General features: G+C 45.1%; 1 protein-coding gene across 1 annotated transcript in view; it reads right to left on the bottom strand.

Moving 5' to 3' along the window:
• Nucleotides 1-8,132: 8,132 nt before the first annotated feature.
• The window catches only part of LOC148477261 (trafficking protein particle complex subunit 2-like protein), a 171,170-nt gene continuing 164,445 nt past the window's right edge, over nucleotides 8,133-14,857 (bottom strand). The window contains exons 6-7 of the mRNA XM_088457020.1: nucleotides 11,164-11,226; nucleotides 8,133-8,203 (exon numbers count right to left, since the gene is read on the bottom strand). Coding sequence (XP_088313146.1) covers nucleotides 8,133-8,203; nucleotides 11,164-11,226 — 134 coding nt within the window. The remainder of the gene's footprint in view (nucleotides 8,204-11,163; nucleotides 11,227-14,857) is intronic.

Here is a 14,857-nt window from a genome sequence, read left to right as displayed (position 1 = left end):
GCATATCGTGTAGTGTGTACGCACCATTACAGTTTACTGTATGTGTTTCCAAATGGTTTTGATGGAAACTGTTCTTTGTCCACAGTCATACCACCACCAACAACGGCACCCCCACCACCATCCCCACAGACTGGCATCTCCATGCCGCGTAAGTAAAGTACAACACATTGTTTTATACAGCACTGTATCGCTCTCCTTTTTTACCCTTGTCAGTCTCTCTCTCTCTCTCTCTCTTTCTGTCTTTCTCTCTTCCTCTCCCCCTCCCTCTCTCTTTTTCTCCCTCTGTCTATGTTTGTTTTTTGTTGTTATAGAGGCTCTGTTCAAGATTCATGGTGCGTACACACTAGGCAATAAAGTGGACGACTCAGGGAGCATATCGTGTAGTGTGTACGCACCATTACAGTTTACTGAATGTGTTTCCAAATGGTTTTGATGGAAACTGTTCTTTGTCCACAGTCATACCACCACCAACGGCGGCACCCACACCAGCATCCCCACAGACTGGCATCTCCGTGCCGTATCAGTAAAGTACAAGGGTAAAAAAGGAGAGCAATACAGTGCTGTATAAAACAATGTGTTGTACTTTACTTATGCGGCACGGAGAAGCCAGTCTGTGGGGATGCTGGTGGTGGTGTCGCCACCATTGTTGGAAGTGGTATTACTGTGGACAAAGAACAGTTTCCATCAAAACCATTTGGAAACACATACAGTAAACTGTAATGGTGTGTACACACTACACGATATGCTCCCTGAGTCGTCCACTTTATCGCCTAGTGTGTACGCACCATAAATCTTGAACAGAGCCTCTATAACAACAAAAAACAAACACAGACAGGTTGAGAAAAAGAGAGAGGGAGGGGAAGAGGAAGAGAGAAAGACAGAGAGAGAGAGAGAGAGAGAGAGAGTGACTGACAAGGGTAAAAAAGGAGAGCAATAGAGTGCTGTATAAAACAATGTGTGGTACTTTACTTACGCGGCACGGAGATGCCAGTCTGAGGGGATGCTGGTGGGGGTGCCGCCGTTGGTGGTGGTTTGACTATGGACAAAGAACAGTTTCCATCAAAACCATTTGGAAACACATACAGTAAACTGTAATGGTGCGTACACACTACACGATATGCTCCCTGAGTCATCCACTTTATCGCCTAGTGTGTACGCACCATAAATCTTGAACAGAGCCTCTATAACAACAAAAAACAAACACAGACAGGTTGAGAAAAGAGAGAGGGAGGGGGAGAGGAAGAGAGAAAGACAGAGAGAGAGAGACTGACAAGGGTAAAAAAGGAGAGCGATACAGGGCTGTATAAAACAATGTGTTGTACTTTACTTACGCGGCACGGAGATGCAAGTCTGTGGGGATGGTGGTGGTGGTGTCGCCACCATTGTTGGAAGTGGTATTACTGTGGACAAAGAACAGTTTCCATCAAAACCATTTGGAAACACATACAGTAAACTGTAATGGAGCGTACACACAACACGATATGCTCCCTGAGTCATCCACTTTATCGCCTAGTGTGTACGCACCATAAATCTTGAACACAGCCTCTATAACAACAAAAAACAAACAAAGACAGGTTGAGAAAAAGAGAGAGGGAGGGGGGAGAGGAATAGAGAAAGACAGAGAGAGAGAGAGAGAGAGAGACTGACAAGGGTAAAAAAGGAGAGCGATACAGTGCTGTATAAAACAATGTGTTGTACTTTACTGATTCGGCACGGAGATGCCAGTCTGTGGGGATGCTGGTGGGGGGTGCCGCCGTTGGTGGTGGTATGACTGTGGACAAAGAACAGTTTCCATCAAAACCATTTGGAAACACATACAGTAAACTGTAATGGTGCGTACACACTACACGATATGCTCCCTGAGTCGTCCACTTTATCGCCGAGTGTGTACGCACCATAAATCATGAACAGAGCCTCTATAACAACAAAAAACAAACACAGACAGGTTGAGAAAAAGAGAGAGGGAGGGGGAGAGGAAGAGAGAAAGACAGAGAGAGAGAGAGAGAGAGAGAGAGAGAGAGAGACTGACAAGGGTAAAAAAGGAGAGCGATACAGTGCTGTATAAAACAATGTGTTGTACTTTACTGATGCGGCACGGAGATGCCAGTCTGTGGGGATGGTGGTGGTGGTGTCGCCACCATTGTTGGAAGTGGTATTACTGTGAACAAAGAATAGTTTCCATCAAAACCATTTGGAAACACATACAGTAAACTGTAATGGTGCGTACACACTACACGATATGCTCCCTGAGTCGTCCACTTTATCGCCTAGTGTGTACGCACCATAAATCTTGAACAGAGCCTCTATAACAACAAAAAACAAACACAGACAGGTTGAGAAAAAGAGAGAGGGAGGGGGAGAGGAAGAGAGAAAGACAGAGAGAGAGAGAGAGAGAGAGAGAGAGAGAGAGAGAGAGAGAGACTGACAAGGGTAAAAAAGGAGAGCGATACAGTGCTGTATAAAACAATGTGCTGTACTTTACTGATACGGCACGGAGATGCCAGTCTGTGGGGATGCTGGTGTGGGTGCCGCCGTTGGTGGTGGTATGACTGTGGACAAAGAACAGTTTCCATCAAAACCATTTGGAAACACATACAGTAAACTGTAATGGTGCGTACACACTACACGATATGCTCCCTGAGTCGTCCACTTTATCGCCTAGTGTGTACGCACCATGAATCTTGAACAGAGCCTCTATAACAACAAAAAACAAACATAGACAGAGGGAGAAAAAGAGAGAGGGAGGGGGTGAGGAAGAGAGAAAGACAGAAAGAGAGAGAGAGAGAGAGAGACTGACAAGGGTAAAAAAGGAGAGCGATACAGTGCTGTATAAAACAATGTGTTGTACTTTACTTACGCGGCACGGAGATGCCAGTCTGTGGGGATGGTGGTGGGGGTGCCGTTGTTGGTGGTGGTATGACTGTGGAAAAAGAACAGTTTCCATCAAAACCATTTGGAAACACATACAGTAAACTGTAATGGTGCGTACACACTACACGATATGCTCCCTGAGTCGTCCACTTTATCGCCTAGTGTGTACGCACCATAAATCTTGAACAGAGCCTCTATAACAACAAAAAACAAACACAGACAGGTTGAGAAAAAGAGAGAGGGAGGGGGAGAGGAAGAGAGAAAGACAGAGAGAGAGAGAGAGAGAGAGAGAGAGACTGACAAGGGTAAAAAAGGAGAGCGATACAGTGCTGTATAAAACAATGTGTTGTACTTTACTGATGCGGCACGGAGATGCCAGTCTGTGGGGATGGTGGTGGTGGTGTCGCCACCATTGTTGGAAGTGGTATTACTGTGAACAAAGAATAGTTTCCATCAAAACCATTTGGAAACACATACAGTAAACTGTAATGGTGCTTACACACTACACGATATGCTCCCTGAGTCGTCCACTTTATCGCCTAGTGTGTACGTACCATAAATCTTGAACAGAGCCTCTATAACAACAAAAAACAAACACAGACAGGTTGCGAAAAAGAGAGAGGGAGGGGGAGTGGAAGAGAGAAAGACAGAGAGAGAGAGAGAGAGAGAGAGAGAGAGAGAGAGAGAGACTGACAAGGGTAAAAAAGGAGAGCGATACAGTGCTGTATAAAACAATGTGTTGTACTTTACTGATGCGGCACGGAGATGCCAGTCTGTGGGGATGCTGGTGGGGGTGCCGCCATTGGTGGTGGTATGACTGTGGACAAAGAACAGTTTCCATCAAAACCATTTGGAAACACATACAGTAAACTGTAATGGTGCGTACACACTACACGATATGCTCCCTGAGTCATCCACTTTATCGCCTAGTGTGTACGCACCATAAATCTTGAACAGAGCCTCTGTAATAGCAAAAAACAAACACAGACAGAGGGAGAAAAGAGAGAGGGAGGGGCAGAGGAAGAGAGAAAGACAGAGAGAGAGAGAGAGAGAGAGACTGACAAGGGTAAAAAAGGAGAGTGATACAGTGCTGTATAAAACAATGTGTTGTACTTTACTTACGTGGCACGGAGATGCCAGTCTGTGGGGATGCTGGTGGGGGTGCCGCCGTTGGTGGTGGTATGACTGTGGACAAAGAACAGTTTCCATCAAAACCATTTGGAAACACATACAGTAAACTGTAATGATGCGTACACACTACACGATATGCTCCCTGAGTCATCCACTTTATCGCCTAGTGTGTATGCACCATAAATCTTGAACAGAGCCTCTATAACAACAAAAAACAAACACTGACTGGTTGAGAAAAAGAGAGAGGGAGGGGGAGAGGTAGAGAGAAAGACAGAGAGAGAGAGAGAGACTGACAAGGGTAAAAAGGGAGAGCAATACAGTGCTGTATAAAACAATGTGTTGTACTTTACTTACGTGGCACGGAGATTCCAGTCTGTGGGGATGGTGGTGGAGGTGTCGCCACCATTGTTGGAAGTGGTATTACTGTGGACAAAGAACAGTTTCCATCAAAACCATTTGGAAACACATACAGTAAACTGTAATGGTGCGTACACACTACACGATATGCTCCCTGAGTCGTCCACTTTATCGCCTAGTGTGTACGCACCATAAATCTTGAACAGAGCCTCTATAACAACAAAAAACAAACACAGACAGGTTGAGAAAAAGAAAGAGGGAGGGGGAGAGGAAGAGAGAAAGACAGAGAGAGAGAGAGAGAGAGACTGACAAGGGTAAAAAAGGAGAGCGATACAGTGCTGTATAAAACAATGTGTTGTACTTTACTTACGCGGCATGGAGATGCCAGTCTGTGGGGATGCTGGTGGGGGTGCCGCCGTTGGTGGTGGTATGACTGTGGACAAAGAACAGTTTCCATCAAAACCATTTGGAAACACATACAGTAAACTGTAATGGTGCGTACACACTACACGATATGCTCCCTGAGTCGTCCACTTTATCGCCCAGTGTGTACGCACCATAAATCTTGAACAGAGCCTCTATAACAACAAAAAACAAACACAGACAGGTTGAGAAAAGAGAGAGGGAGGGGAGAGGAAGAGAGAAAGACAGAGAGAGAGAGAGAGAGAGAGAGAGAGACTGACAAGGGTAAAAAAAGGAGAGCGATACAGAGCTGTATAAAACAATGTGTTGTACTTTACTTATGCGGCACGGAGATGCCAGTATGTGGGGATGGTGGTGGTGGTGTCGCCGTTGGTGGTGGTATGACTGTGGACAGAGAACAGTTTCCATCAAAACCATTTGGAAACACATACAGTAAACTGTAATGGTGCGTACACACTACACGATATGCTCCCTGAGTCATCCACTTTATTGCCTAGTGTGTACGCACCATAAATCTTGAACAGAGCCTCTATAACAACAAAAAACAAACACAGAACGGTTGAGAAAAAAAAAGAGGGAGGGGGAGAGGAAGAGAGAAAGACAGAGAGAGAGAGAGAGAGAGAGAGAGAGAGAGAGAGAGAGACTGACAAGGGTAAAAAAGGAGAGCGATACAGTGCTGTATAAAACAATGTGTTGTACTTTACTTACGCGGCACGGAGATGCCAGTCTGTGGGGATGCTGGTGGGGGTGCCGCCGTTGGTGGTGGTATGACTGTGGACAAAGAACAGTTTCCATCAAAACCATTTGGAAACACATACAGTAAACTGTAATGGTGCGTACACACTACACGAAATGCTCCCTGAGTCGTCCACTTTATTGCCTAGTGTGTACGCACCATAAATCTTGAACAGAGCCTCTATAACAACAAAAAACAAACACAGACAGAGGGAGAAAAAGAGAGAGGGAGGGAGAGAGGATGAGAGAAAGACAGAGAGAGACAGAGAGAGAGAGAGAGAGCGAGACTGACAAGGGTAAAAAAGGAGAGCTATACAGTGCTGTATAAAACAATGTGTTGTACTTTACTGATGCGGCACGGAGATGCCAGTCTGTGGGGATGCTGGTGGGGGAGCCGCCGTTGATGGTGGTATGACTGTGGACAGAGAAAAGTTTCCATCAAAACCATTTGGAAACACATACAGTAAACTGTAATGGTGCGTACACACTACACGATATGCTCCCTGAGTCATCCACTTTATTGCCTAGTGTGTACGCACCATAAATCTTGAACAGAGCCTCTATAACAACAAAAAACAAACACAGAACGGTTGAGAAAAAAAAAGAGGGAGGGGGAGAGGAAGAGAGAAAGACAGAGAGAGAGAGAGAGAGAGAGACTGACAAGGGTAAAAAAGGAGAGCGATACAGTGCTGTATAAAACAATGTGTTGTACTTTACTTATGCGGCATGGAGATGCCAGTCTGTGGGGATGCTGGTGGGGGTGCCGCCGTTGGTGGTGGTATGACTGTTGACAAAGAACAGTTTCCATCAAAACCATTTGGAAACACATACAGTAAACTGTAATGGTGCGTACACACTACACGATATGCTCCCTGAGTCGTCCACTTTATCGCCCAGTGTGTACGCACCATAAATCTTGAACAGAGCCTCTATAACAACAAAAAACAAACACAGACAGGTTGAGAAAAGAGAGAGGGAGGGGAGAGGAAGAGAGAAAGACAGAGAGAGAGAGAGAGAGACTGACAAGGGTAAAAAAAGGAGAGCGATACAGAGCTGTATAAAACAATGTGTTGTACTTTACTTATGCGGCACGGAGATGCCAGTCTGTGGGGATGGTGGTGGTGGTGTCGCCACCATTGTTGGAAGTGGTATTACTGTGGACAAAGAACAGTTTCCATCAAAACCATTTGGAAACACATACACTAAACTGTAATGGTGCGTACACACTACACGATATGCTCCCTGAGTCGTCCACTTTATCGCCTAGTGTGTACGCACCATAAATCTTGAACAGAGCCTCTATAACAACAAAAAACAAACAAAGACAGGTTGAGAAAAAGAGAGAGGGAGGGGGAGAGGAATAGAGAAAGACAGAGAGAGAGAGAGAGAGAGAGAGAGAGAGAGAGACTGACAAGGGTAAAAAAGGAGAGCGATACAGTGCTGTATAAAACAATGTGTTGTACTTTACTTACGTGGCACGGAGATGCCAGTCTGTGGGGATGGTGGTGGTGGTGTCGCCACCATTGTTGGAAGTGGTATTACTGTGGACAAAGAACAGTTTCCATCAAAACCATTTGGAAACACATACAGTAAACTGTATTGGTCCGTACTCACTACACGATATGCTCCCTGAGTCGTCCACTTTATCGCCTAGTGTGTACGCACCATAAATATTGAACAGAGCCTCTATAACAACAAAAAACAAACACAGACAGAGGGAGAAAAAGAGAGAGGGAGGGGGAGAGGAAGAGAGAAAGACAGAGAGAAAGAGAGAGAGAGAGAGACTGACAAGGGTAAAAAAGGAGAGCAATACAGTGCTGTATAAAACAATGTGTTGTACTTTACTTACGCGGCACGGAGAAGCCAGTCTGTGGGGATGCTGGTGGTGGTGTCGCCACCATTGTTGGAAGTGGTATGACTGTGGACAAAGAACAGTTTCCATCAAAACCATTTGGAAACACATACAGTAAACTGTAATGGTCCGTACTCACTACACGATATGCTCCCTGAGTCGTCCACTTTATTGCCTAGTGTGTACGCACCATAAATCTTGAACAGAGCCTCTATAACAACAAAAAACAAACACAGACAGAGGGAGAAAAAGAGAGAGGGAGGGAGAGAGGATGAGAGAAAGACAGAGAGAGACAGAGAGAGAGAGAGAGAGACTGACAAGGGTAAAAAAGGAGAGCGATACAGTGCTGTATAAAACAATGTGTTGTACTTTACTTACGCGGCACGGAGATGCCAGTCTGTGGGGATGGTGGTGGTGGTGTCGCCACCATTGTTGGAAGTGGTATTACTGTGGACAAAGAACAGTTTCCATCAAAACCATTTGGAAACACATACAGTAAACTGTAATGGTGTGTACACACTACACTATATGCTCCCTGAGTCGTCCACTTTATCGCCTAGTGTGTACGCACCATAAATCTTGAACAGAGCCTCTATAACAACAAAAAACAAACACAGACAGGTTGAGAAAAAGAGAGAGGGAGGGGGAGAGGAAGAGAGAAAGACAGAGAGAGAGAGAGAGAGAGAGAGAGAGAGAGAGAGAGTGACTGACAAGGGTAAAAAAGGAGAGCGATACAGTGCTGTATAAAGCAATGTGTGGTACTTTACTTACGCGGCACGGAGATGCCAGTCTGAGGGGATGTTGGTGGGGGTGCCGCCGCTGGTGGTGGTTTGACTATGGACAAAGAACAGTTTCCATCAAAACCATTTGGAAACACATACAGTAAACTGTAATGGTGCGTACACACTACACGATATGCTCCCTGAGTCGTCCACTTTATTGCCTAGTGTGTACGCACCATAAATCTTGAACAGAGCCTCTATAACAACAAAAAACAAACACAGACAGAGGGAGAAAAAGAGAGAGGGAGGGAGAGAGGATGAGAGAAAGACAGAGAGAGACAGAGAGAGAGAGAGAGAGAGACTGACAAAGGGTAAAAAAGGAGAGCGATACAGTGCTGTATAAAACAATGTGTTGTACTTTACTTACGCGGCACGGAGATGCCAGTCTGTGGGGATGCTGGTGGTGGTGTCGCCACCATTGTTGGAAGTGGTATTACTGTGGACAAAGAACAGTTTCCATCAAAACCATTTGGAAACACATACAGTAAACTGTAATGGTGCATACACACTACACGATATGCTCCCTGAGTCGTCCACTTTATCGCCTAGTGTGTACGCACCGTAAATCTTGAACAGAGCCTCTATAACAACAAAAAACAAACACAGAAAGGTTGAGAAAAAGAGAGAGGGAGGGGGAGAGGAAGAGAGAAAGACAGAGAGAGAGAGAGTGACTGACAAGGGTAAAAAAGGAGAGCGATACAGTGCTGTATAAAACAATGTGTTGTACTTTACTTACGCGGCACGGAGATGCCAGTCTGTGGGGATGCTGGTGGGGGTGCCGCCGTTGGTGGTGGTATGACTGTGGACAAAGAACAGTTTCCATCAAAACCATTTGGAAACACGTACAGTAAACTGTAATGATGCGTACACACTACACGATATGCTCCCTGAGTCATCCACTTTATCGCCTAGTGTGTACGCACCATAAATCTTGAACAGAGCCTCTATAACAACAAAAAACAAACAAAGACAGGTTGAGAAAAAGAGAGAGGGAGGGGGAGAGGAAGAGAGAAAGACAGAGAGAGAGAGAGAGAGAGACTGACAAGGGTAAAAAAGGAGAGCAATACAGTGCTGTATAAAACAATGTGTTGTACTTTACTTACGCGGCACGGAGATACCAGTCTGTGGGGATGGTGGTGGTGGTGTCGCCACCATTGTTGGAAGTGGTATTACTGTGGACAAAGAACAGTTTCCATCAAAACCATTTGGAAACACATACAGTAAACTGTAATGGTCCATACTCACTACACGATATGCTCCCTGAGTCGTCCACTTTATCGCCTAGTGTGTACGCACCATAAATATTGAACAGAGCCTCTATAACAACAAAAAACAAACACAGACAGAGCGAGAAAAAGAGAGAGGGAGGGGGAGAGGAAGAGAGAAAGACAGAGAGAGAGAGAGAGAGAGAGAGAGACTGACAAGGGTAAAAAAGGAGAGCAATACAGTGCTGAATAAAACAATGTGTTGTACTTTACTTATGCGGCACGGAGAAGCCAGTCTGTGGGGATGCTGGTGGTGGTGTCGCCACCATTGTTGGAAGTGGTATTACTGTGGAAAAAGAACAGTTTCCATCAAAACCATTTGGAAACACATACAGTAAACTGTAATGGTCCGTACTCACTACACGATATGCTCCCTGAGTCGTCCACTTTATCGCCTAGTGTGTACGCACCATAAATATTGAACAGAGCCTCTATAACAACAAAAAACAAACACAGACAGAGGGAGAAAAAGAGAGAGGGAGGGGGAGAGGAAGAGAGAAAGACAGAGAGAAAGAGAGAGAGAGAGAGACTGACAAGGGTAAAAAAGGAGAGCAATACAGTGCTGTATAAAACAATGTGTTGTACTTTACTGACGCGGCACGGAGAAGCCAGTCTGTGGGGATGCTGGTGGTGGTGTCGCCACCATTGTTGGAAGTGGTATGACTGTGGACAAAGAACAGTTTCCATCAAAACCATTTGGAAACACATACAGTAAACTGTAATGGTGTGTACACACTACACGATATGCTCCCTGAGTCATCCACTTTATCGCCTAGTGTGTACGCACCATAAATCTTGAACAGAGCCTCTATAACAACAAAAAACAAACACAGAAAGGTTGAGAAAAAGAGAGAGGGAGGGGGAGAGGAAGAGAGAAAGACAGAGAGAGAGAGAGAGAGAGAGAGAGAGACTGACAAGGGTAAAAAAGGAGAGCGATACAGTGCTGTATAAAACAATGTGTTGTACTTTACTTACGCGGCACGGAGATGCCAGTCTGTGAGGATGGTGGTGGTGGTGTCGCCACCATTGTTGGAAGTGGTATTACTGTGGACAAAGAACAGTTTCCATCAAAACCATTTGGAAACACATACAGTAAACTGTAATGGTCCGTACTCACTACACGATATGCTCCCTGAGTCATCCACTTTATTGCCTAGTGTGTACGCACCATAAATCTTGAACAGAGCCTCTATAACAACAAAAAACAAACACAGACAGAGGGAGAAAAAGAGAGAGGGAGGGAGAGAGGATGAGAGAAAGACAGAGAGAGACAGAGAGAGAGAGAGAGAGAGACTGACAAGGGTAAAAAAGGAGAGCGATACAGTGCTGTATAAAACAATGTGTTGTACTTTACTTACGCGGCATGGAGATGCCAGTCTGTGGGGATGGTGGTGGTGGTGTCGCCACCATTGTTGGAAGTGGTATTACTGTGGACAAAGAACAGTTTCCATCAAAACCATTTGGAAACACATACAGTAAACTGTAATGGTGTGTACACACTACACGATATGCTCCCTGAGTCGTCCACTTTATCGCCTAGTGTGTACGCACCATAAATCTTGAACAGAGCCTCTATAACAACAAAAAACAAACACAGACAGGTTGAGAAAAAGAGAGAGGGAGGGGGAGAGGAAGAGAGAAAGACAGAGAGAGAGAGAGAGAGAGAGAGAGAGAGAGAGTGACTGACAAGGGTAAAAAAGGAGAGCGATACAGTGCTGTATAAAGCAATGTGTGGTACTTTACTTACGCGGCACGGAGATGCCAGTCTGAGGGGATGTTGGTGGGGGTGCCGCCGCTGGTGGTGGTTTGACTATGGACAAAGAACAGTTTCCATCAAAACCATTTGGAAACACATACAGTAAACTGTAATGGTGCGTACACACTACACGATATGCTCCCTGAGTCGTCCACTTTATTGCCTAGTGTGTACGCACCATAAATCTTGAACAGAGCCTCCATAACAACAAAAAACAAACACAGACAGAGGGAGAAAAAGAGAGAGGGAGGGAGAGAGGATGAGAGAAAGACAGAGAGAGACAGAGAGAGAGAGAGAGAGAGACTGACAAAGGGTAAAAAAGGAGAGCGATACAGTGCTGTATAAAACAATGTGTTGTACTTTACTTACGCGGCACGGAGATGCCAGTCTGTGGGGATGCTGGTGGTGGTGTCGCCACCATTGTTGGAAGTGGTATTACTGTGGACAAAGAACAGTTTCCATCAAAACCATTTGGAAACACATACAGTAAACTGTAATGGTGCGTACACACTACACGATATGCTCCCTGAGTCGTCCACTTTATCGCCTAGTGTGTACGCACCGTAAATCTTGAACAGAGCCTCTATAACAACAAAAAACAAACACAGAAAGGTTGAGAAAAAGAGAGAGGGAGGGGGAGAGGAAGAGAGAAAGACAGAGAGAGAGAGAGTGACTGACAAGGGTAAAAAAGGAGAGCGATACAGTGCTGTATAAAACAATGTGTTGTACTTTACTTACGCGGCACGGAGATGCCAGTCTGTGGGGATGCTGGTGGGGGTGCCGCCGTTGGTGGTGGTATGACTGTGGACAAAGAACAGTTTCCATCAAAACCATTTGGAAACACGTACAGTAAACTGTAATGATGCGTACACACTACAAGATATGCTCCCTGACTCATCCACTTTATTGCCTAGTGTGTACGCACCATAAATCTTGAACAGAGCCTCTATAACAACAAAAAACAAACAAAGACAGGTTGAGAAAAAGAGAGAGGGAGGGGGAGAGGAAGAGAGAAAGACAGAGAGAGAGAGAGAGAGAGAGAGACTGACAAGGGTAAAAAAGGAGAGCAATACAGTGCTGTATAAAACAATGTGTTGTACTTTACTTACGCGGCACGGAGATACCAGTCTGTGGGGATGGTGGTGGTGGTGTCGCCACCATTGTTGGAAGTGGTATTACTGTGGACAAAGAACAGTTTCCATCAAAACCATTTGGAAACACATACAGTAAACTGTAATGGTCCGTACTCACTACACGATATGCTCCCTGAGTCGTCCACTTTATCGCCTAGTGTGTACGCACCATAAATATTGAACAGAGCCTCTATAACAACAAAAAACAAACACAGACAGAGCGAGAAAAAGAGAGAGGGAGGGGGAGAGGAAGAGAGAAAGACAGAGAGAGAGAGAGAGAGAGAGAGAGACTGACAAGGGTAAAAAAGGAGAGCAATACAGTGCTGTATAAAACAATGTGTTGTACTTTACTTATGCGGCACGGAGAAGCCAGTCTGTGGGGATGCTGGTGGTGGTGTCGCCACCATTGTTGGAAGTGGTATTACTGTGGAAAAAGAACAGTTTCCATCAAAACCATTTGGAAACACATACAGTAAACTGTAATGGTGTGTACACACTACACGATATGCTCCCTGAGTCGTCCACTTTATCGCCTAGTGTGTACGCACCATAAATCTTGAACAGAGCCTCTATAACAACAAAAAACAAACACAGACAGGTTGAGAAAAAGAGAGAGGGAGGGGGAGAGGAAGAGAGAAAGACAGAGAGAGAGAGAGAGACTGACAAGGGTAAAAAAGGAGAGCGATACAGTGCTGTATAAAACAATGTGTTGTACTTTACTTACGCAGCACGGAGATGCCAGTCTGTGGGGATGCTGGTGGGGGTGCCGCCGTTGGTGGTGGTATGACTGTGGACAAAGAACAGTTTCCATCAAAACCATTTGGAAACACGTACAGTAAACTGTAATGATGCGTACATACTACACGATATGCTCCGTGAGTCATCCACTTTATCGCCTAGTGTGTACGCACCATAAATCTTGAACAGAGCCTCTATAACAACAAAAAACAAACAAAGACAGGTTGAGAAAAAGAGAGAGGGAGGGGGAGAGGAAGAGAGAAAGACAGAGAGAGAGAGAGAGAGAGAGACTGACAAGGGTAAAAAAGGAGAGCGATACAGTGCTGTATAAAACAATGTGTTGTACTTTACTTACGCGGCACGGAGATGCCAGTCTGTGGGGATGGTGGTGGTGGTGTCGCCACCATTGTTGGAAGTGGTATTACTGTGGACAAAGAACAGTTTCCATCAAAACCATTTGGAAACACATACAGTAAACTGTAATGGTCGGTACTCACTACACGATATGCTCCCTGAGTCGTCCGCTTTATCGCCTAGTGTGTACGCACCATAAATATTGAACAGAGCCTCTATAACAACAAAAAACAAACACAGACAGAGCGAGAAAAAGAGAGAGGGAGGGGGAGAGGAAGAGAGAAAGACAGAGAGAGAGAGAGAGAGAGAGAGAGAGACTGACAAGGGTAAAAAAGGAGAGCAATACAGTGCTGTATAAAACAATGTGTTGTACTTTACTTATGCGGCACGGAGAAGCCAGTCTGTGGGGATGGTGGTGGTGGTGTCGCCACCATTGTTGGAAGTGGTATTACTGTGGACAAAGAACAGTTTCCATCAAAACCATTTGGAAACACATACAGTAAACTGTAATGGTCGGTACTCACTACACGATATGCTCCCTGAGTCGTCCGCTTTATCGCCTAGTGTGTACGCACCATAAATATTGAACAGAGCCTCTATAACATCAAAAAACAAACACAGACAGAGCGAGAAAAAGAGAGAGGGAGGGGGAGAGGAAGAGAGAAAGACAGAGAGAGAGAGAGAGAGAGAGACTGACAAGGGTAAAAAAGGAGAGCAATACAGTGCTGTATAAAACAATGTGTTGTACTTTACTTATGCGGCACGGAGAAGCCAGTCTGTGGGGATGGTGGTGGTGGTGTCGCCACCATTGTTGGAAGTGGTATTACTGTGGAAAAAGAACAGTTTCCATCAAAACCATTTGGAAACACATACAGTAAACTGTAATGGTGTGTACACACTACACGATATGCTCCCTGAGTCGTCCACTTTATCTCCTAGTGTGTACGCACCATAAATCTTGAACAGAGCCTCTATAACAACAAAAAACAAACACAGACAGGTTGAGAAAAAGAGAGAGGGAGGGGGAGAGGAAGAGAGAAAGACAGAGAGAGAGAGAGAGAGTGACTGACAAGGGTAAAAAAGGAGAGCGATACAGTGCTGTATAAAACAATGTGTGGTACTTTACTTACGCGGCACGGAGATGCCAGTCTGAGGGGATGCTGGTGGGGGTGCCGCCGTTGGTGGTGGTTTGACTGTGGACAAAGAACAGTTTCCATGAAAACCATTTGGAAACACATACAGTAAACTGTAATGCTGCATACACACTACACGATATGCTCCCTGAGTCGTCCACTTTATTGCCTAGTGTGTACGCACCATAAATCTTGAACAGAGCCTCTATAACAACAAAAAACAAACACAGAGGGAGAAAAAGAGAGAGGGAGGGAGAGAGGATGAGAGAAAGACAGAGAGAGACAGAGAGAGAGAGAGAGAGAGACTGACAAAGGGTAAAAAAGGAG

Source organism: Taudactylus pleione, unplaced genomic scaffold, assembly GCF_031769625.1.
Source record: "Taudactylus pleione unplaced genomic scaffold, aTauple2 ptg000731l, whole genome shotgun sequence".
Taxonomy (NCBI): domain Eukaryota; kingdom Metazoa; phylum Chordata; class Amphibia; order Anura; family Myobatrachidae; genus Taudactylus; species Taudactylus pleione.
The sequence above is the reverse complement of the archived record's forward strand: the minus strand, read 5'-3'. Positions and strand labels throughout refer to the sequence as shown.